Here is a 25,195-nt window from a genome sequence, read left to right on the forward strand (position 1 = left end):
AGTTCACACTGCCACCCAGCTTTGTGTCATCTGCAAACTTGCTAGTGTTGCTTCTAATTTCCTCATCCAAGTCATTAATATATATGGTAAACAGTTGCGGCCCCAACACCGAGCCTTGCGGCACTCCACTTGCCACTGCCAGCAATTCTGAAAAGGACCCGTTTACTCCTACTGTTTGCTTCCTGTCTGCCAACCAATTTTCTATCCATGTCAACACCCTACCCCCAATACCATGTGCTCTAATTTTGCTCACCAATCTCCAGTGTGGGACCTTATCGAAGGCTTTCTGAAAGTCTAGATACACTACATCCACTGGTTCCCTTCATCCATTTTACATGCCACATCCTCAAAAAATTCCAGAAGATTAGTCAAGCATGATTTCCCTTTCATAAATCCATGCTGACTTGGACTTATCCTTTTACTGCTATCCAAATGCACCGTTATTACCTCTTTAATAATTGACTCCAGCATTTTTCCCACCACCGAAGTCAGGCTAACTGGTCTGTAATTCCACGTTTTCTCTCTCGCTCCTTTCTTGAAAAGTGGGATAATATTAGTTATCCTCAAATCCACAGGAACTGATCCTGAATCTATTGAACATTGGAAAATGATCACCAATGCGTCCACTATTTCTAGAGTCACCTCCCTGAGGACTCTGGGATGCAAATCGTCAGGCCCAGGAGATTTATCATCCTTCAGTCCCATTAGACTACCCAATACTATTTCTCGCCTAATGCAAATTTATTTCAGTTCCTCTAACCCCCTAGATCCTCTGTCCTCTAGTACCTCTGGGAGATTGTTTGTGTCTTCCTTAGTGAAGACAGATCCGAAGTACCTGTTCAACTCTTCTGCCATTTCCTAGTTACTCATAATAATTTCACCTGTGTCTGCCTTCGAGGGACCCACATTTGACTTTGCTACTCTTTTTCTCTTAACATATCTAAAGAAGCTTTTACTCTCCTTCTTTATATTCTTGGCCAGCTTCCCAGGTGTAGTGCTAAACCTTATGTTTTATAATGCCAAGATGATTTTATTTTCAGAGTCATTAATCCGGCAAATAAACATACATAAGATTTCTTCAGACAGTTTGTAAAGTATTGACTCCTGCAGCCACAAACATTTCACTTGCACTACACCATCTAGGTCTCTTAAGTAATATTCCCATAGCATCATTACAAGCTACTTGAGGTCTCTGTAAGCATGCTTTTCTGTAGTTTGACCACAAGTGTGCAGTATAGAGTGGTGTACAATATGCTCTGAACAGAGACATCTTCACTACATCTGTACATGCACTAAACTTGCGCAAGAGAATGGTTGCTTGTACATACATCATGCGGCATTGCCTATAAATATCTTCATCATCTGTCATTTGTTCTGTAATAGTTTTACAGGATATTTACCTTATTACAGACACTAAGATTATTATCAGACAATTTAAAATCAGGAAATTTTAGACATTTATCCTCTTTGGTTCTACAAATCATAACAGCACTCTTAACAGAACTGAAATAAATTTGCATAACAGCATTATATTTGATATCATGTTCCACACCATACACAGAACATATAGTAAGGAGCTGCTGGAGACCAGTGTTAAATGGACTAAGGACCACAAGATCATTTGCATACATAATATGGTTCACTGGAGTATTACCAATCATGCACCCAGTATTACAGGCTTTCAATTGCTTGGACAGATCATCAATATAGAGATTAAAAAGAACTGGGGCCAAACTTCTCCCCTTGTCTGACACCATTGCTAACCCCAAATTGGGCTGAGACCCTATTGTGCCATTTTACTTGTATAGTCTGGTGGGCATACCAGTAAGCCAGAATTCTCACAATGTATTTGGGCACCCCTCTTTGACTCAATTTAACAAACAACTTTCTATGATTAACACAATCAAAGGCCTTGGAAACATCAATAAAGCACATAAGAACTGATGAGTTTTTACCTCTATATTTGTTTACAATTTCCTTTAAGGCCTATATACACAAGTCAGTGCCATGTTTAGCTCTAAAACGAAACTGGTTATCTGTGGAGTTCACAAACTCATTTAATCTATCCAGCAGAATTCTTTCTAGGACTTTTGACAGTATGCTGGTTAAAGCTATGGGCCTGTAATTATCTAGGCTGCCTACTTTACCAGCTTTGTCCTTAATGACTGGCACTAACAGAACAGACAACATTGAGTCTGGTAACAAGCCATGAATCATAAAGCCAGTAAAAACAAATAGCAAGGAGAGGAGCTATCCTCATACTTAAGGATGGCATATTTAAGATGTTCAGCAGAAATATGATCTAAACCCCTCATTCGTCTTCGGATCGTTCACCTTGTTGTGGTGAAGAGGCTTGCGTTCCCCCATGATTCCGAGAGCGATGCCGTCAGAAGCACTAGCTTCTGGTAGGGCCACCCATGGCAGTAAGGTCAAGGATGAGGGTCCAGACTAAGAACGATCCAACGTACAAGACCTCAATGACGGACCAGGAAGACAAAGTTATCTTGAACTCAACGACTGTGAAGGCGGATGAAGGCTGCAACAAATCTATCAGCTCCAATCGTCTTGTTTCTCTTACCATTGGAATTAGTTGATTGATTTGTGAAGGACCACGTGCTTCTTGGAGTGCAACATCAAGTACACGTTAAACAAACCCATGCACAGGCGTCTCCGTTCTGACATCGGAACGTAGACCATCATCCTGGACCTCGAGGGATAGCCACGGCGATCTAAACCACTTGCTTTGTTGTCGGACAGCTTGTTTATAGCTTGATACACCTCATGTGACATAATCACCATTGAATCACTACTCTCAATATTGTCCACCCTATACAAATCACTTTGGACACAGTTGAATAAAGCACTATAATGCTGTCGCCATAACTCCACAATATTGTCTGTTCCGGAGATTCTATCTATAGTGCACGGTAGAGTTGTTTTGCAGTTGTTAAGAACTCTCACTTCCTTCCAAGAATCAATAGCATTGTTACTTAACAGCTTCTTAGCCATGGAATCAGCCCTCATGGCTTGCTCTTTTTTACAGATGAAGTGAACAGCATACTTATATCTTGCATTAGTGAGCTTCTTGTTCTCAAGCACAGGCCCTTGTCTGGGTCTACCTGCCATAGCTCATGATTTAGTGGCTTCACGGGCTTCAGCATGAGACTTGGGTGGCACGGTGGCGCAGCGGTAGAGTTGCTGCCTTACAGCGAATGCAGCGCCGGAGACTCAGGTTCGATCCTGACTACGGGCGCCGTCTGTACGGAGTTTGTACGTTCTCCCCGTGACCTGCGTGGGTTTTCTCCGAGATCTTCGGTTTCCTCCCACACTCCAAAGACGTACAGGTATGTAGGTTAATTGATTGGGTAAATGTAAAAATTGTCCCTAGTGTGTGTAGGATAGTGTTAATGTGCGGCGATCGCTGGGCAGCGCGGACTCGGTGGGCCGAAGGGCCTGTTTTTGCGCTGTATCTCTGTATCTCAGCTACATACTTATTCCGGCCAGGCCTGATGTTATGTGTCTTATTTTTATGCTTGTAGTAGGGCTTTGCCTACATATAAAGCGCTTACTATATCATTATACATGGGGCAGATATCTCTCCTATGCCTCACATCCTTACAATTAACATTACTACACATAATTGCATCTTTAGGTGGATGAATATTGCTTAAGGATTTATCTGTATGAGCATAATAGGCTAAGAGGTCTTCCTTTGTGAGGGTTGACCAGTCCAGGTTTTCTGTGTTAACACAGTTTCCATCTCTGGATACCCCAGGTAGATGTTCAACATTTATTGACATAGCAACAGGTATATGATCAGTCATTGCTGCCCCATACAGAATGCTTATACACCCCAATGAATTGATGCACCCCAATGTGCATCAGCTGTACTAATACAATGGTCTAGCCATGACGTAGTGTGCCAGGCCCCATTAATATAAGTATAATGTCTGTAGGTAAAAGCACTTTGCTTGACAATATAAAAAATTATTATCTTGACAGAACTGAGCCATATGATTGGCAAATAATGAGTTCCTGTCTGTGATATCTGCATTCATATCCTGCGCTTGGTCCGCGTTAACCAATCTGATCTCCCGGTGGCTGAGCACTTCAACTCCCCCTCCCATTCCCAGTCTGACCTTTCTGTCATGGGCCTCCTCCAGTGCCATAGTGAGTCCCACCAGAAATTGGAGGAACAGCACCTCATATTTCACCTGGGTAGCTTGCAGCCCAGTGGTATGAACATTGACTTCTCCAACTTTAGATAGTTCCTCTGTCCCTCTCTACCCCTCCCCCTTCCCAGATCTCCCACTGTCTTCCTGTTTCCACCTATATCCTTCCTTTGTCCCGCCCCCTGACATCAGTCTGAAGAAGGGTCTCGACCCGAAATGTCGCCCATTCCTTCCCTCTTGAGATGCTGCCTGACCTGCTGAGTTGCTCCAGCATTTTGTGAATAAATACCTTCGATTTGTACCAGCATCTGCAGTTATTTCCTTATACACTAGAATAATTATTGTTTTGAATAAAGGAATTGATGAAGGCAAGCCTATTTAAAATTCATCCTCATTCTGATAGCATTCATAGGGTGTGTACATATTTAGGATAACAAATTCCTTGTTGTTGTGAGCAAAGTGTATTGCAATACACCAGTCGGCATCACGCCTAACCACATTTATTGATGGTAGACTCAAAATGCTGGAGTAACTCAGCGGGTCAAGCAGCATCTCGGGAGAGAAGGAATGGGTGATGTTTCGGGTCGAGACCCATCTTCAGACTGATGTCAGGGGAGGGGGCAGGACACAGATATTCTTGTTCCATAGAATAGCCACATCCCCTGATATCCTATCTCTGACTATTCCCATGCCAAAGTCAGTTGTAGACTCCCCAGCCCCATGAGAGTTATCATTGAGAGAGTTTAGTTTGTCCAAGTCTTGCTTCGCTAAAAATGTCTCTTGCATTCAGAGTACGTCACAGTTCTCCAGAAGGTTGTCAACAACTATGCAGCGAACTTTATCCCCTGCACTCTGGCCCATCATTCAGAGGACCTTTATTTGCATTCCACAAGCAGAGGTTCATGCTTCAATTTAAATTTGACTATTTCTGAGGTTGAACATTGTTGAAAACCCAAGATAGACACAAAGTGCTGGAGTAACTCAATTGGTCAGGCAGCATCTCTGGAGAAAAATGATGGGTGACACTTCAGTCTGAAGAAGTGTCCCAACCCAAAATGTCATCCATCCTTTTTCTCCAGTGTTGCTTGACCCATTGAGTTACTCCAGCACTTTGTGTCTATCTTTGGTATAAACCAACATTTGTAGTTCTTTATTTCTGCATTTTGTTTATACCCCTCATGTTAAATTGTCAGAACCTATTTCTCAGGATAGAAATGCTAGAGGGCATAGCTTTAAGCAAAGAGGGGTAAAGTTTAAAGGAGGTATGCAGAGCAAGTTATTTTCACAGACAGTAGTGAGTGCTTAGAATACATTACCCAGGTTGGTGGTGAAGGCAGATAGGATTGTAGCATTTAATATAATTTTTGGATAGGCACATGGATATGCAGGAAATAGAGGGATATGGATTGCTTTCAGGAAGATTAGGATTGGCCTTGGCATCATGTTTGGCACAGACATTGTAGGATAAGGGGCCTGTACCTGTGTTGTAATGTTCTATATAATAACATTCTTAATGATCAGTGGACCAACTCTGTGGCCCCACTCTGCGCACATCACTGCTAGCCGGTACATCATGTGCTCAGAGAGGTCCATTGAGAGTATCAGCAGCTAAGGCACAGGTGTAAATGGGATGGTGAGACATTTGTAATCCCATTTCTAGCAGGTGCAATGTTAATCTTCTCCTGTGTTTAGAACTGCTACACAGTTATTAGCAGTTGATTTATTCTTTTCTCTTATTAATATCTAAAATTCCAATTAGGTAAGTATCAATTAAAATATAATTATTTAAAGACCATTCTGTAATAACCAATCAGAATTAAAACCAATCTAATGTTTCAGCTAATTGCAATTTTCACCACAATATTATCTTTGAAAATTAATTTAGAAATGTGAGAATCACTACATTTGATTCATTATTCTATTGGATAACAGAATTAAAAAGGAAAGCAATGTTCATTAAGGTGTAGTTCTGCATAGAATAACCTCAGAAAGGCCCTTTCTTTGTATAACATTTTTTCTTTATCTTTTGCAGGTCTTTCATTACTCCTATACTGCATCATACGCTATTTATGACATACATACCAGGTCAGTGAAACATCTCTGTGAAGTTATTTTGAAAAATTTCAGGTTTAACCATATTTTCAAAAGATGAATATTAAACATTTAAATTGCACATGGCAGAAAGAAAAGGATAATAGGTCAAGTCAAGTCAAGTCAAGTCAATTTTATTTGTATAGCACATTTAAAAACAACCCACGTTGACCAAAGTGCTGTACATTTGATTAGGTTCCAATAGAAAAAAAATGAAAACATACAGTAGCACGCAAACAGTTCACAGCGCCTCCTCAATGAGCCTCAAACGCTAGGGAGTAGAAATATGTTTTGAGCCTGGACTTAAAGGAGTCGATGGAGGGGGCAGTTCTGATGGGGAGAGGGATGCTGTTCCACAGTCTAGGAGCTGCAACCGATGGGGATTTATGACTTGAAGGCTGTAGGCATAACATTTCGCACAAGGCTCAGTTTTTTCCTTATTGTGGTATTTAAATCAATGCTTTGGATGAAGCCATATGAGATACTTGCCGTTATTGGCTGAGGGATTAAATATAAGAATAGGAAATTATGATAGAAATTACGGAATTACGGAATTACGGAAAGAACATAAGGCCACACAGGTGGAGTAGATTTCTAGTGGCTCCATGATTGGTAGAGTACAGACCATGCTGGCCGAATGAGGAATCCTAGATGAGGAGATGTTGTCTTGGCTGGAATAGTATATTTTGGAATAAAGAATGCTAAGGAAGATTCCATGAGGCATTACATTATAAGAGAGTGAAAAAGGGAGATGTAATTTCCTCGGCAAAAAGGAACAGAGCTAGGAAACATAAATCTAAGGAAATAATGAAAGAATCAGGGGAAAATGGAGGTTAAAATATTTTCATCCGAAGAGATGTGTTGTCCTGGAACTTTCTGAAAGAAGGGGTTGTGTTGGCAGAATTCTTCATTATTTTTATAAAGCACCAAAATGATAACGTGAAATCCAGTAGGATCCAGGGTTGTGGCGTGTAGTATCCTAAATAGCTTGTTTTTAGCTGTCATGAATATTGTTTCCCCCTTCAGGGCCATAAATTTCTGTAATTTTCTGAATCCTCAAATGGCTGGTTTAAAGACTTCCCATCTGAAATTTAATTTCCCATTTCTGTTTACCTCTAAATCATTTGCTGTTTACCTCTAAATCATTTGCTGTTCATCATATTATTCTCTGCCAGTCAAGAATTCTTGAAGAGGGAGGATAGGAAGTTTAGTTTATTACTTCCCAAGAACAGAATGGTTAATGGCAATTTATTGATTTTTTTCTGCTTCAAGTCACTAATAAAGTTTTGTGACGGAAGATTTAATGATTGGGCCATCTTGTTCATTTTTTCTTTTCTGACGTGTACTGTTGTAAATATGTCATGATATGATTTATGTTAAAATGAAAATAGCCATTAATTCTGTAGATGGACTATAAAATATCACATCAGTAGTATTTTGGGGTGGAGACTATTCTTTATTGCACATGAATACAGAAAAAATCTCTGTAAGTCATCTCTTAGATATTTATAGAACTGAATTTAAGTTAAATTTAAATTAAATTGACTCAAAACATAGTGGGATGTGCTGCCTCTTTGCAAGAAAAACACATATGCGTCCATACTAAAAGGAATAAAAAACAGTGCTCAATGTGTATGGTTGTTTGAATTTCCCCTCGAACAGAGAATATACTTGCTGAAATCGCTCATTTTGTATTTATTGTGCAAAAGTAAATCCAAGCATTTTTCCAAGCTGCATCTAACATTGAAATGGCTCTGCTATTGATTTTGTCATGTTTACTGCTACATGGACTGGGCACGTGTACATTCTTGCAACTTTTTAAAAAATTTGAGACAAGGGATAAGATGGGTTTGTTGTGGTTTTAGCTGAGACAACACAGCTACAGCCAACTGGTGGAGAAAATGTTACTCACCAGTAAAAGAGAATAAAAATACAAATGCCGTTTTGGTTCCGATTAAATCTTTCCTCTCTTACCTTAAATCTACACACTCTAGTTCTTAATTTCCCTACCCTAGGATAAAGACTACGTGCATTCACTTCGTGATTTTAAAGCCCGTCCGCACTCTGAAATAACAAACACATTCAGACACTGATAGTAAAGACACAACTTTATTACACTAGCGGGAGTGGGAGAGTCACTGTAAGTATGGTCACATACTTGCCAGCTCCTCGCGGTGCCACTCAATTATTTTGTGCACTGGCAGTATATTTATACATTAGTCACGGGTCCAGCTAATCATACAATCAGCACATTTCCGCACCGGTTCTTATTATCTAGAACTTGTTGTTCTCTGCAGTACAACTTGGTATTGGGTCTTTCTCCTTTAGTCACAACAACCTCTGCAGTTATACTTTAGCTAGCAATTCTAAGTAAGTAAAGCAGGGTCACCACACGCTGCATGCAATCTGTACACATTAACTTTTAAACTTCCATCCTCCTCTACATTCCCTCCTTTTATCATAACCTGATAACCTCATTCAGAGTCCCTTTGAGGTGCAAGGTGGTCGGAGACATTGTATAATAAGGATTACAGCGATGATCAGCACGAAGATAGATCCATAATATAATATTGATCCCCAAAGTCCACCGAACTAACTAAAAGGCCACCAGCTACTTCCTTCATTATACCCATGCATCTGACTCCCAATTCTCCTGACCTTATGTCATACAAATCTTAATACCGTCAGAGTTTGCTGATTTCAAAACAAGACAGACTACTGTAACTGTGCCTTTGATGGCTCCGATAAACTGGGAGAGCTGCTGCTGACTGAACGGGTTCTGTTGTAGAGGGTAAGCAATTGACAGAATAATATGGGTTGATTGATCATCTTGAAGCAATATAGGTGCCTCCATCCACTGCTGAGAGTGAGTGAGTGTCTGAGACGGTGACTGGCCCAGAGCTAACTGCTTCTGGTGTTGCTCCTGCTGGGCCCTTGTTAATGTCTGAGGTTGGTTTTAAATTGCAAAGGTGGGGTAAGCAGTCACTACCTGACCCATTATCATATTTGTTGGAACCATAAGGGCACTGCATCCCATTGGAGCAGTTACCAGCTTTGTCAAAAGTTGTTGGCCTTGAGAAAATCTGGAATCCTTGACCTTGGACAAGATGAAGTTGCTCTTGGATTTTGTGTAGCTCTTCTTGCTGCCACTGAACATTTGCTTCCAGCATGCATGTCCTCTTCTAACTGCTCCTTCAGGTGTTGCATAGCACCGAGCTGCACTGGGCGGCACGGTAGCGCAGCGGTAGAGTTGCTGCTTTACAGCGAATGCAGCGCCGGAGACTCAGGTTCGATCCTGACTACGGGTGCTGCACTGTAAGGAGTTTGTACGTTCTCCCCGTGACCTGCGTGGGTTTTCTCCGAGATCTTCGGTTTCCTCCCACACTCCAAAGACGTACAGGTATGTAGGTTAATTGGCTGGGTAAATGTAAAAATTGTCCCTAGTGGGTGTAGGATAGTGTTAATGTGCGGGGATCACTGGGCGGCACGGACTTGGAGGGCCGAAAAGGCCTGTTTCCGGCTGTATAGATATGATATGATATGATGATAACTGATCAACATGGCATCGGCTATGGAGAAACTGGTAAAACCACGGATGCCCTTATGGGTACCCAACAGGCCATCTCCTCTGAGACGTCCGAGCGGGTTGCACACCGCACCATGGCCTTGCAGAATCGCATGGCTTGGACTTTATTTTGGTCGAAAAAGTGGGAACCTGAGCCATAATAGGGCGAGAATGCTGCACCCATATCCCTGATGAATCCTCCAAGCATCCCAGAAGTTCTACAATGAGTTTCAAGGACTGAATTGTACATTTAGGCATTCCAAATATTGAAGTAAAGGATTGCATTGTCTTAAGGTTATAAAGCCTCTGTGAAGGCTGCCCAAAGTGGGAGCAAATACTTAACCTTGTGTGGTATTGCTTATATGTAAATCATGTAACCGAAAAATAAAGTCCCGTCTTGTACTTTTCCGCCTTAAATTTTCAGTCCTCTTTGATTTTGGTATGCAAAAGCTTTACCTTTATACATGAGATTTACATCCCTGGGCACAAGACAAAACATTTAGAACATGATGATGCCAGATTGTGGGACCTACACTGACTAATGCAATCTGTACACATTAACTCTTAAACTTCCATCCTCCCATGTCACCTGGTAACCAAGGGTAAGCCCATGAATCACACACCAAATAAGTTCCATTAAGGGGCCGAGGAGTGTCTGCATCCATCATGGTGTCACAGGAGCTGTTTCCCAGAAACACCCCGCTTCCTTTCGCTAGCCTTTGGGCGGTGGCTGTACGTGATGCTGTGAGAGTCCAGGCCGTTGCTCAGGGAAATGGGGGCCATGTCTGCATTGCACAAAGTGTCACTACTGTGGCTGGAACTGGGAATATCACTATCCACAGAGCTTGTGCTCCTGTCGCTGTTTACGTCAGAGTCGGACCTCTCCTCCGACCGCAGTGGGGCCTCGATGGTCTCAAAGTCACTGCCTTCCGCGCTTTTCATCCCATCAGCATTCCCCCCCAAAGTGCAGGATGATTGTTGCTAGGGCTGCATCTGTGAAAGGTTCTTCAGTCTCCCTGTGATCTCCTCCAAAATGGCATCCACGGGCGTCCTGCAGAAGATGCTCCTGCAGACCCAAAGCTGCCTTCTTGATTGACTGGGTCTCCGGCAACTTTTTGATGCAGGCCCCTTAGGCCTTGGGACCCTGGTGATTGTTCTGGCAATGACACGTAAAGCCGAATGGTGTTGGCATGCTGGTCCAGTAGATACCAGAGATGTGATTCGGTGAACGGTGCCTGATTATCCTGCGTGTCCAAACTTTCAACAAATATCTTGTTACTCCTGAAGAATCCTTCAGCCTTCAGTATTTTGCTGGGCACATGTTGCAGCCACGGATCATTGCAACAGCGCTCCAGTACGATGCGCATGTGTTCAGCAGAGAGCCCCGTTGCCTGGGGAATGATCTGTTTGAACTCGGCCACAGTTTGGTTGAGGTAGGCCCGAATATTGACGGGTGGAGCCAGGGTTTCTGTCTTCAGGTCAACCACGTGCACTTTCCTCATCACTTACCCCGACTTGTACGGTTGAAAGTTCTGCTTCGGTCGCCTCGTCTCCAGCAACAAGTCAAACATGCATGTATGATGTATGATGTATGATGCATGCATGCATGTATGAAACCTGCAACCTGCCCCCCACTGCCCTTCTGAAGGATGTCATTGCAATAGCCGGTCCCAGCATCCTCTCTATTATCAACAGTTCTCTGGCCACTGGCACTGTTCCAACCAGTTTCAAGCACGCGGTGGTCCAGCCCCTACTGAAAAAACCTAACCTAGACCCCACCTTGCCTAGCAACTACAGACCCATTTCCAAACTGCCATTCCTGTCAAAAGTCCTTGAAAAGGCAATCCTAAACCAATTAGTGCCCTACCTGCACCAAAACACCATCCTGGAAAGTTTCCAGTCAGGTTTCAGAGCCCACCACAGCACAGAGTCTGCCTTGTTGAAGGTACACAACGACCTGCTTCTTGCCATCGACACCGGCGACTGTGCAATCCTGCTCCTTCTCGACCTCAGCGCAGCGTTCGATACAGTGGACCACACCATCCTTATTGACCGTCTCCGGTACGCGGATGGCATTGATGGCACTGCCCTGAGCTGGTTCGCTTCGTACCTCAAAGATAGGAGTTTCGCCATCAACATAGGCAGTTATTCCTCTGCTCCAGCTAGCCTCTCCTGCGGAGTTCCACAAGGCTCCATCCTAGGCCCCATTCTCTTCTCTCTATACATGCTCCCCCTTGGCCAAATCATTCAAAGGCACGGCATTTCTTTCCACTGCTATGCTGATGACACTCAGCTTTACCTCCCCCTGAAACCCAACAACCAGTCAAATTTAAACAGCCTCTTACACTGCCTTGAGGACATAAAATGTTGGATGGCACAGAACTTCCTCCAATTAAACGAGAGCAAGTCTGAGGTCATCCTATTCGGCCCCCCCCGACTCCATCAAATTGATAACAGGCAGTCTTGGAAGTCTATCCTGCCTAGTCAAACCGCATGTCAAAAACCTCGGCATGATATTTGACTCTGCATTAAAATTTGATAAGCAAGTCAACGCTGTGGTAAAAGCCAGCTTCTTCCAACTTCGAACCATAGCTAAAATCAAACCTTTCCTCCAATTCGACGACACAGAAAAAAATCATTCACGCTTTCATTTCCTCCCGCCTAGACTACTGCAACTCCCTATACACTGGGATCAGCCACTCTTCCCTGTCCCGCCTGCAACTGGTCCAAAACGCCGCAGCGAGACTCCTGACGGGTACCCGTAAAAGGGACCACATCACCCCGATTCTGGCCTCTCTCCACTGGCTCCCTGTACGGTACAGAATCAACTTCAAGCTCCTCCTATTCACGTATAAAGCCCCCCCCCCCCCACATCAAAAATCTTCTAACCCCCCTCTCTAACTCCAGGTCCCACAGGTCGACCGACTTGGGGCTACTCACTATCCCGCGGTCTAGGCTTAAGCTCAGGGGTGACCACGCTTTTGCGGTTGCAGCTCCTAGACTGTGGAACAGCATCCCTCTCCCCATCAGAACTGCCCCCTCCATCGACTCCTTTAAGTCCAGGCTCAAAACCTATTTCTACTCCCTAGCGTTTGAGGCTCATTGAGGAGGCGCTGTGAACTGTTTGCGTGCTACTGTATGTTTCTTTTTTTTTCCCATTGGAACCTAATCAGATGTACAGCACTTTGGTCAACGTGGGTTGTTTTTAAATGTGCTATACAAATAAAATTGACTTGACTTGACTTGACTACACCCAGCAGCATCCCCACAGGGGTCTCCTCATCTCCCTTGTACGAATGTTCCAGGTAATCATAAAACTCATCGTACTTGACCAGTCGGCAGCAGTCGAGTGGAAGGACACCTTCTAGCTCCATCAGCTTGTACGCTATCTCCACAGCTTCCCGTAACGTTTTGTCCTTGTGGACCTCCAGTTTGTTCTCCATCATTGTCTGTCTCATGGGGTGAATGCCAAACAGCTTGATCTTGCAGGTATCGCGTTCAATTTCCTTCTTCTCTCTGCTTGTACTTCTGCATAGCTCTTGGGATATGTGGGCCGTTCATGGCCTGCAGCGTGTCTTTGGCATCCTCCGGGTTATCGAACGTGATGAAGCCAAAACCACGCGATATACCATCTCTTGGTATAGGATAAACAAAAGAAAAAGGCCTGATTGAGTCGCTAAATTAAACGACAATTGGTAACAAAATAAACAGGCGCCAAAACGAGAAAACCCTGGGGACCCCTTATCTGGCATAGCGACCCTGTTCGTAGACGAAGAATAGCAAGAAAAAAAGGATCTCGCTGGGACCATTACGATGACTGAGTAAGTGGCCATGGGGTGGCAGGGACCTCGAGGGGAGTAAAAAGTGCACTATCGGATCCATTGAGTCTGAACTCCTGAGTGAGCTCCCGTGAACAATGTGGTCCCTCGCCTGAGGTTGATGTGGTTCCCTGCCGAGAGCTACCAGAGCCTGAGGAAGACCGAGGTAAGATAATAATTGGACTATCAGACTACTTGAAACCAGCCTCTGATAAGAAGCTGCAGAGAGTGGGGTTTGTGTAAAGTAAGATAATAATAATTGGACATTCAGACTACTTGAAACCAGTCTCAAGGAGAGAATGAACAGGAGAATGGAAGTTTATGAGTTAATGTGTACAGATTACATGTTGCGCATGGTGAGCCTGCTTTACTTACTTAGAATTGCTAGCTAAAGTATAATAGGTCGTTTCAACGCTTCCTGGCAGATCTTCGGATGCCACTAGGTTTCTTTCACCATTCTCACCACCACCAGTGTCCTACATAGCCTAAGGCTGCCCGATTTCTCCCTATAGTTCAGGCCATTGAGTTCTGGAAGCATCCTTGTAAGTCTTCACAGTGCTTTTTCCAGCTTTTAGGCATGTTTACAGCCTTCCATTCTTTGCTTTTTCTTATGTCTGTCGAAATGCTTCTTAAGCATTCCTGTCATATCTGCTTCAACCTTTCTCTTGCAGGTGTTCCGGGCTCTCTGAGGCAAAAACTTTTCCTCATAAATTTCCTTTCAAACTTTCACACTCTCACCTTGGAGCTATGCCCTTTAGTATTTCACATTCCCACCCAGTAAGTAAGTGCCTACCCGATCTATGTCTCTCATAATTATACATACTTCAATCATTTCACTCCTCAGTCTCCAACATTCCAGAGAAAAAATCTGAGTTTATCCAATTGTTGTTCCATTTATCTCTATTTACAACCTCCAGTTATAGCTCTGTAATAGCGAACACATCCTGGTGGTCCTTTTCTGCACCCTTTCCAAAGCCTCCACATCATTGCTATAATACAGTGACCAGGGCTGCATACAACATTCCAAATATCAAATTCTTACTCAAATCTAATTGTATTTTTACTTGGTCTTTTATTTTGGCATACTGTAAAGAAATACACTCGTAACATTTGTGCAGCAAATGCGGTTCTTATTGAGATCAACGATGTTCTCTTTCAAACAGTTTAATAATGAAGATGTTTACCACAATTTTAACCAACCCCTTTCTTTAAGCAATGCTAAACTTTCTAATGTTCTTCTTATTAAAGGGAAGTGAGAGAACTCAATCCTCCAGAGGTGGCGAATTCTGTGTTACAGCATGCAGCGTGGGGCAAAACAGGACAGCAGCTTGTAAGTGCTACATTTGATTCATTGTGATTTTTTTTAAAATAATAATAATATCACTGATATAGCATTCCTATCAATGCATTAATTGCAGTACTGTTGTGATGCGTTGGGGAGAGGGGAGGCTCTTAAATATTAAAGAAAAACATAATGGTGAGACTCATTCTTCTTCATCTAAAGGATCTGGATGAACTCAGAACAGAATAAATGATAATGCAGTTTTCACAAAAATGCAATATACCATTTGTTACAGCAGACTTGATATAATCATTATTCATTAAACAGTACAACATTTGGCCATTGTCAACTACATTGCTGGTTTGATTAATTAAAGGCATAAGAAAATTGCAGGAAAAAAGATCTAACACTTCAAGGAGGCACAAGAGACAGAAGATGCTACAATCATGAGCTGCGGCAGGAACTTAACAGGTTAAGCAGCATCTGTGGTGGGAAATACACAGTTGATGTTAAAATACTATTCAGTACTCAGACATTTCATTTGGCCTTGTTACAGTAAACCTTCCTTCTACCGGATCCCTATATAATGGATTTCAAGTATAGTGGATGGACCTGCCAACGCCATCCCGGCTTGCACTGACTCCCCAGCCCCGACTTCTGACACCACCGCCAGCTTGCAAGGTGCATTAGCTAGCCCTTCTTCACCCATCGCACCATCCGTTAATGCAGCAGTTGTTGCAACTCACGTTGTAACCCCTGGGAACAGAGTTTTCTTCAGGCCGCTGCCACCGACAGGACACATTTGGTCACCATGGGGTACCCTCCGCTCTCCCCAGCTGTGACCTCTTTCTGTTGGCTATCACTTTGTCCAGTCGGCCTATCCTCCCTCCACCGCCGCCTCCCCCTCCTTCTTCCCCAAAGTCACCGACATTGGAAGGAGCGGGGAGTGGACAAAGTGACAGGTGAGAGGGAAGGAAGTTCCACTGTGATCCAGCGATTCCTGGCATGGGTTACAATATCATTCTCAACAACAGCCACGTCAACCGATGAAGAGGAACTCGTTGGTGCAGACCAGTGCCATCGACGCCTAGTTTTCAGGTGAAACGACACAAAGTGCAGGAGTAACTCAACAGACTGAATATCTGAACAAGCATCCCAACATCACCTATCCATTTTCTCCAGAGATGCTGCCTGCGTTCTTTTGTGGATTAACCATCATCTGCAGTTCTTTGTTTCAACTACATACAACGACAATACCTCACTCGGTTATAGCAGTCAATCGGCAATAACAGACATCATTCATCCCCCTCCCCTCATCGTCCATTAAACTGAAGGTTTACTGTACTAAAGTATTGAATACTGTACCAAATTATTTATTAAAATAAATGTGAGATTTAGGTTATTGTATTATGGAGACAGCCCTGAGAGACTTGTTTATCCTGAGTTACATCTTATGGCCAACCAGTGGCAAAAAATGAAAAATATACTTTTCATAATAATGAATACTAATTAAATAAAGTAGAAAATCTACATTGTATGGTTTGATAATATTTAGAGAGAACATTTTGTTGGAAATGTTAACTTGTGAAAAGAAATTTAGAAAATTGTACTCTCTGTAACCAAGATCATAAATAGTCTTCCGACAGTTATTGTTCTTTGAGACGATCCCTCTCGAACTTAGCTTTTTTTTAATGTCTGTCCAGCTAGATTTATTACTACCAAATGAATTTGGACTGACAAATTAAAATTAGATGATTTGATTTGCGTGATTGTTACATTGATGAACAGAGTGATTAATTTGTAGCTTTTGGACAAATTCATTTAAATCTTCTGTAAATGTAATCATTCAGGTGTAGCTAGGGTAAATATTTGCCGTTTATTAAAATTGTTAGTTATCTAAAGTCATCTCTTGTAATGAATGCTACATTTCAGTATATGGTTTTGAAACTGTTTACAAACTTTTTTAGGATCAAAGATGACCGATGAGTTGCACAGTTCAGATGGACAATAAGTCAATTTTGACAGATGACAGTTTCGAAAGTTGACAGATATACGAAATATAAGAGATGAAGGGTACAGAGAGAGGGAGAGAGGGAGAGAGGGAGAGAGGGAGAGAGGGAGAGAGGGAGAGAGGGAGAGAGGGAGAGAGGGAGAATAGGACAGTACAGTAATATTAGGGAAAGGATGGACTCTGCCCTCACTTTATTTCGAGATGAAGTTTGCTCTGCTATTTTTCCAATCGACTGACCTGTTCTTTTTCGTTTGTTTACTCCTTCTATCGAAGAGAAATGGCAGAGAATTTTATCTGCTCTTTGAAACAAATACATTAATCGCAATTCTTTATTTTATAACTTCAGCAAGTACAAGAGCTTATTATTTGAGTTCTATCCTGTTTAAGTTAATCCTGCGTGATTTATCTTTTTATTAGTTTTACTAGCATATGCTGTTCATATTCAAAAGATTTAGCTGCCACTTATTTTAAGTAAAAACTGAAGCCGTTAATTTAGTTCCTTAGAGGATAAAACTATAAGAAATTAAGTGAGGCCGTACAATGAGAGAGCCTGGTGTTTCCATAGAAACCATTTTAGATTTTGAAGACTGACTTACAAAGCAGGTTGTGTGCAAACAACCATTATTGTTTTGGAATCAATACGCTGCAATATTTTCATTTCCCTCAACATAACAGTGAGTGTTACTGAGGCAAAGCTGAAACTCTATTTGACATCATACTCTTACACAAGGATTGCAAAATGCAGGCAAACATTAAGAAGCACGATCATGAAAACTGAATCAAACTATGATTTAATGGCTGAAAACACCACAGTACACACATCAAGGAGATCTTTAAAGGTTGAGGCTTTAAAAGAGTGCTGGAAGTTGCTGATCAATATATGATCCCTGCCCAAGCATATGATACAGTCTTGTCCCTGTTCATACAATCAATCAGACCTACCATGGAATATTTTACCCACTTCAACACACCTCACACTAATGAGTCCAGTAGTGGATTACAGTCTTCATACACTACAATAACCATGTTGCTCCCACACTAACTGGCCTCCCCAGTGATGGAATCTACACCATATCCTAGGTATTACATATTGCAATAATTGACATCCTGTCAGGTTCGGATCACTCTGTTTCCTCCCATGGGTCACAGACAGCAACACATAGAGTCTAAATGTTTTGTCACACTCATAACAACAAGTATCTCCAGCTGCAAGTTTCTGACTGCATTATCGTTACTCACAGCATCTAAACATTGATATTTTAAACTTCCAACACAGGGTTGAAGCTTAGCATCACTTTCTGCACCTCATAGTTTTCTGCACCTCATAGTTTCCAGCTGATTAACATCTCATTAAGCATTGCACAACTGTTTTAACATATTCCATGGTCAATATTGTGGTGATTGCTTAAGACCCCATGGTTTGAATGCACCTCCCCTTCTTCCAGCATGAACCACTAACTTAAATAATGATTGCAAAATCATCATTAAACTTGTATTCTGTCAAAGGCTTTCACTGGTCTGTCAGTCATGGTTCAATCACCACTCAGAATCCTTAAGTACAAATAGCTGGCCTTTATTTAATCAAAGGAAAAATGGAAGGGAGAATCTCTGATAAGAAATTCTCCCTGAGTGTCTCAGATGAGAAGACCAATCAGTGTATTCTGACAAAGAAATGAATCCCTTTGAAACCTTTCCTATTTAGCTACCAGTCTAAGTGGCTTTTAAATGTTGTCATTGTACCTGCCTCAACTATTTCCTCAGGTTCCTATTAAATCTTTCCCTTGTCACCTTAAACCTATGCCCTCATGTTCTTGATTCCCCCTCCCTTGTGAAAAATAAACCCTGTCTATTCCCATCATGATTTTCTACACCTCAACCTCACTCCAAAGAATAGAGTCCTAACTTACCCTATCTCTCCTTCAGGCTCAGGTTCTCGAGTCCTGGCAACATCCTCATATATCTCCTCTACACTCTTTCCAGATTTATGGCATCTTTCCATTTAAAGGGTGACCAAAGCTGAACACAGTACTCCAAGTGCGGCCTCACCAACTTCTTGGACAACTGAAAGATAATATCCAAACTGCCCTGCACTCAATAACCTTCTTGGTTACTTCTTCAAAAAGCTTAATCAATCTCCCATCCAGAAAATCACGCTGACTATTTCTAAATGACTGCCGTGTTTCCAAATGCATGCATATCTTATCCCTCAGAATCCTCTCCGGTAATTTTCTAACCTCAAATGTTAGGCTTACTAGTCTATATTTGCCAGTTTTTTCTTTGAATGGAGGCACATCATTAACTCCAGTCTTCTGGCGTCTAATGAAGCTAGCAAAGAATTGCCCTCTTAAAATGTTTATCATGTACAGGATCCTAACTCGTTTAGAGCATACGCTTGCTGTTACAGATGTCATTGGTGCAAGATGACCTACAAATTAAAATAAATGCTTTTCCACTTTTGAGTAAAACCAAGTATTTTAAATTATTATGAATTTCTGAGAGAATATTAAACTAGCTAATTTGGCCAAGAGAACTGGAAATTAGGTCAGATGTCAATTGACTAGGAAGTTCTTCAATTTTTGTAGTTGATGGGTTGGCTGTGTGATGATCAAGCCAAGGGTGTCAGCTTAGCTGTAATGATTGAATATACTGGATGAGGAGAGGATGTGAGTTGACTTCAGGTTCAGGGTCAGATCAGGAGGGTAGAAAGCATGATCAGCATGAAAGCATGACTAATGATTTTAAATAGTGTTGTAAAGAAGGTACTTACACCATGGATTCTGCTGGGTTTCCCATAGGACACCTGGTGGACTGTGGTTAAAAATGAAATCCAATTTGAAGGAAGGCACAGAGCCTTAGAACAATGTTAAATGATGGCATGTTTTCCATCCTATCCTGATGAAATCAAAAATAGGTGGGTTTGATACTTGAAATGTTACTGGAGAATTATAGGTTTATAATATTCTGGAGACGAACCTAACCATTATGTTAGGATTAAAATTGTTTCAAATTTCTTTTGGCATGTATTTTGTACAAACCAATCAAACAAATCTTGATTGCCACTTAGGGAGGGAGGTACATCTACAGATTGGATTTCCTTTAGCTTGGGTTTAGTGCAAATGATAAACACATCCGTGATCTGCAAAAGGTTAATGTATCTTTATAGATTTTGTGCTGTCTGTTGCAGTATAATTTTGACAGGTCGACATAATCATTACTTCAGATAAATTATTTGCTATTTAATGTGTTTTCATTCCGTTCAGTCTGTTGGTGTCACTGCATTTTAATAAAGTTACAGGAAGGTTTTACTGTTATTTTGGGACCAATCAAAAAAACAGAACAGCTCTTTTTAAAAATTATTTAAATTGACCATAGATTTCATATTGTAACGGTTAGCTGCGCACTTCCTCTTTCATCATTGATTTTTTTGCTGTCCATTAGTTAAATTTAAGGACAGGGAGTTAATGTTTAGCTGAAGCTGTGCAATCTACCAATCACAACTCATCCAACATTATGGCAGAAGGTAAATCTCTTTGGTCATCCTTGCAAACTTCCACCTGATGCTTTTCACTCAAAGTAACGATAACGTAATTTTCTTCCTTCCTGGAATTATGGAGAAAGAGTTGCACCTTCCACCCTAGAGTCACTAGAGAATCAATATCAGGCCACAGCTTTCTGAGACATTGTTTTTTAAAATCTGGTTCTCATGTTGTTACGTTACATGAGACCGAAGCAGAGGTGAGGCAGGTCATACCTGAATTTCCCTGGAGAGGCTCGACTCTACAGACCAATTATTCCAGCTGCTATTGATTGTTTCTCTAACCCAGTTAGCTTCTTTTTCTGATAAAAAATATTCCTCTTACCCAAACTAGGTTTTGCTGAATTGAATTTAAATTGGCTCTTTGCCTATTCTGCGTGTTTGGCGACATTATCAGCTTCATGGGGACATAAGGAACTGCAGAAGGTGGAATTTTGAGCAAAACGCAATTTGTTGGAGGAACTCAGCAGGTTAGGCAGTATAATAATAATAATAATAATACATTTTATTTATATAGCGCTTTTCATATACTCAAAGACGCTTTACAGAGATTTTGAGAACATAGGGAAATGAATAAATAGATAAATAAGTAACTAAATAAATGAACAGAGAAAGGAGACAGAAGGTGAGGTGACCTTCAGTGGTTGAAGGCAGTACTGAACAGGTGAGACTTCAGCGATGTTTTGAATGTGGTGAGTGTGGGGGAGTCTCTAACGGTTTGGGGTAGTGAGTTCCATAGGGTGGGAGCAGCGATGGAGAAAGCCCTGTCCCCCCAGGATCTGAGTTTAGTCCGGATGTGGGGGGATAGGAGATTGGCAGCGGCAGAGCGGAGGGTGCAGGTGGGAGTGTGCCTGTGGAGGAGGTCGGTCAGGTAGGATGGGGCCAGGTTATGGAGGGCTTTGTAGGTTATGAGGAGGATTTTGTACTGGATTCTCTGGGGGATGGGGAGCCAGTGGAGTTTATAAAGGACGGGGGTGATATGGTCACGGATCGAGGTGTGTGTGAGTAGACGGGCAGCGGAGTTTTGAATGTATTGAAGTTTATTGATGATTTTTGAGGGTGCGCCATAGAGGAGGCTGTTGCAGTAGTCCAGACGGGAGGTGATGAAGGCGTGGATGAGGGTTTCTGCAGCTGTGGAGGAGAGGGATGGACGGAGACGGGCAATGTTTTTGAGGTGGAAGAAGGCTGTCTTTGTGATGTGTTTGATGTGTTTGTCGAAGGAGAGGGTTTGATCAAGGATGATTCCAAGATTCCGGATGTGAGATGAGGTGGATACTGGGAGAGTATAGATGGAGGGAATGAACAAGTGACATTTCAGGTTGTTTCTGATCGTAGTCGGACGAAATGTCACCTGCCATTCCCTCCACAGATGCTGCTTGACCTGCTGAGCACTTTGTGTTTTTATCATCTTTGTCCCCACTTTGATTTCATCAGCAAATTTCAACAACTTGGTTCCATTTCAAAACGGAAAATAATTTAGACATATAGCAAAGAGCAATAGCATCAGCTCACATGTCAAGGAGAATTCACTATATTGTCAGTTTTTCCTTTCAACCATTGGGTTGAAAGGTAGCCATAAAGAATAAAGCAAAACCAGAACACTACAGAATGCTAGAATTCCAAAACACAAACAAAAAAAATGCCAGAAGCACAGCAGGCTTCCAACATCTGTGGAGTGAGAAACAGAGTTCATGCTGCGGATCAATACTCTTTCATCAAAACTAGGTACTGTAAGTGAAGGTTAAAAAATCAAAATATGGATTTAGAGGAGGGAGCAGTCGAATCATTATCTGAAGTTATTGATTTCAATCTTGAGCCTTCTCGTTTGTAAATATTTTAGTTTGGATTTGAGATATAGCGTGGAAACAGGCCCTTCGATCCATCGAATCCACGCCAACCAGCGACCCCCATTACACTAGCACACACTACAAACTAGGGGCAATTTACAATTTTTACCCAAACCAATACATCTACAAACCTGTATGTCTTGGGAGTGCGGCAAGAAACTGGAGCCACATACAGTACAAACTGGTTACAGACAGTACCCATAGACAGGATCGAACCTGGGTCTCTGGTGCTGCAAGGCAGCAATTGTACTGTTGACCATGGGATTTAGGGAGTTTCCATTTTATTGGAAAAGTTGTTAAAGAACATAACGTTGTTTGCACAGTACTTCTCCAAGGAAAATCAGCAAAATAGTCTGGCCAGGTGACTGGTATTGTAGTGGAAGAAGAATTTAGGAATAGTGAACACCACTCCATAAGTTTTAATATTATTTTGAATAGGGCCAGGTCTGGATGTTGGGGGAAGGTACTTAATTGGGGCAAGGCAGATTACAATGTCATTAGGCAGGAGCGAAGGAGGGTAGATTGGGTTCATTTGTTATTGTGTAAATCCACAAATGACATGTGGGAGCTGATCAAAGTGAGGATCAACATATTCCAGTATGGAAAAAGGATAATGATAGCAAACTAAGGGAACCATGGATGACCAAGGTAGTTGTAAATCGAAGATAGACACAAAATGCTGGAGTAGCTCAGTGGGACAGGAAGCATCTCTGGAGAGAAGGAATGGGTGAAGTTTCAGGTCGAAACCCTTCTTCAGACTGATGTCAGGGGAGTGAGCTGGACAAAGACAGAGTGTAGTTGGAGAGAGTAAGAATGGTGGGAGAACTGGGAAGGGGGAGGGGATGGAGATAGAAGGAAAGCAAAGGCTATGTTCATACCACTGGGTATGTTCATACCGCTGGGGTGTAAGCTACCCAAGCGAAATATGAGGTGTTGTTCCTCCAATTTGCGCTGGGCCTCACTCTGACAATGGAGGAGACCTAGGACAGAAAGGTCAGATTGGGAATGGGAGGGGGACTTGAAGTGCTGAACAACCGGGAGATCAGGTAGGTTAAGGCGGGCTGAGCGGAGGTGTTCAGTGAGGCCCAGCGCAAATTGTAGGAACAGCACCTCATATTTCGCTTGGGTAGCATACACCCCAGCGGTATGAACATTGACCTCTCACTTCAAATAGCCCTTGTTTTCCGTCTCTCTCCATTCCTTCCCTCTTCCCAGTTCTCCCACCAGTCTTATAGTCTCCGACTAAATTCTATCTTTGTTCCGCCCACTCCCCTGACTTCAGTCTGAAGAAGGGTCTCAATCCAAAGCATCGCCCATTCCTTCTCTCAAGGGATGCTGCCTGTCCCGCTGAGTTACTCCAGCATTTTGTGCCTACCTTCGATTTAAACCAGCATCTGCAGTTCTTTCCGATGCAAGTTTGTTATAAACTTGGTCAGGAAGGAAAATGAAATGTATGTCAGGTTCAAGAAGGTGGCATCGGATGGGGCGTATGAAGAATGAAAAACAAATAAAAATAACTCAAGCGGTCAGTTAGAAGGGCCAGAAGGATCCTCAGGGTGTCATTGGCGAGTTGGTTTAAGGAAAATTCCAAGGCTTTTTATACGTACATTAAAAATAAGAGGGTGATCAGGGAGAAGGTAAAACTGCTCAAAGATAAAGGAAAGAATCTATGAATCGAGTTGGAGGATGTTGGTGAGATACTAATCAAGTAATTTGCATCTGTATTCACTGAGGAGAAGGACTTGCAGGACAGTGAGACCAGTGTGGAGAATGCAAATATACTAATGCAGTTTGAGATCAAGAAAGAGGTGGTGCTGAGGTTCTTGAAGAACATTACGGTGGATGTCCACAGGGCCTGATGGGATATATCTTAGGTTACCTATATACACACACACACACACACACACACACACACACACACACACACACACACACACACACACACACACACACACACACACACACACACACACACACACACACACACACACACACACACACACACACACACACACACACACACACACACACACACACACATACACACACACATGTACACACACACACACACATATACACATACATATAAAAATACATATATATATATTTTTAATTAAATATATTTATTTATTGTGAATGTGCACTTTGGGAGGTTGAATGTAGAAACATAGAAAACAGGTGCAGGAGGAGGCCATTTGGCTCTTCGAGCCAGCACCACCATTCATTGTGATCATGGCTGATCATCCACAATCAGTACCCCATGCCTGCCTTCTCCCCATACTCCTTGATTCCGCTAGCCCCAAGAGGTCTATCTAACTCTCTTTTAAGTTCATCCAGTGAATTGGCCTCCACTGCCTTTAGTGACAGAGAATTCCATAAATTCACAACTCTGGGTGAAAATGTTTTTTCTCATCGCAGTTTTAAATGGCCTCCCCTTTATTCTTGGACTGCGGCCCCTGTTTGTGGACTCCCCCAACATTGGGAACATTTTTCCTGCATCTAGCTTGTCCAGTCCTTATATAATTTTATGTGTTTCTATAAGATCCCCTCTCATCCTTCTAAATTCCAGTGAATACAAGCCCAGTCTTTCCAATCTTTCCTCATATGACAGTCCTGCCATCCCAGGGATTAACATTGTGAACCTACGCTGCACTGCCTCAATAGCAAGGATGTCCTTCCTCAAATTAAGAGACAAAAATAACACACTATACTCCAGATGTGTTCTCACCAGGGCCCTGTACAACTGCAGAAGGACCTCTTTACTCCTATACTCAAATCCTCTCGTTATGAAGGCCAACATGCCATTAACTTTCTTCACTGCCTGCTGTACCTGCACGTTTACTTTCAGGGACTGGTGTACAAGGACACCCAGGT

At 42.2% G+C, this 25,195-nt stretch overlaps 1 protein-coding gene across 5 annotated transcripts in view; it reads left to right on the top strand.

The window, feature by feature from the left end:
- The window catches only part of dpp10 (dipeptidyl peptidase like 10), a 1,117,462-nt gene that overhangs the window by 968,048 nt on the left and 124,219 nt on the right, over nt 1-25,195 (top strand). For all 5 annotated transcript variants that reach the window (XM_078403450.1, XM_078403449.1, XM_078403451.1 and 2 more), the window contains exons 6-7: nt 6,205-6,257; nt 14,895-14,976. In XM_078403450.1, the coding sequence (XP_078259576.1) occupies nt 6,205-6,257; nt 14,895-14,976 (135 nt within the window). The remainder of the gene's footprint in view (nt 1-6,204; nt 6,258-14,894; nt 14,977-25,195) is intronic.

The sequence above is a fragment of the Rhinoraja longicauda genome, chromosome 8 (assembly GCF_053455715.1).
Source record: "Rhinoraja longicauda isolate Sanriku21f chromosome 8, sRhiLon1.1, whole genome shotgun sequence".
Lineage (NCBI taxonomy): Eukaryota > Metazoa > Chordata > Chondrichthyes > Rajiformes > Arhynchobatidae > Rhinoraja > Rhinoraja longicauda.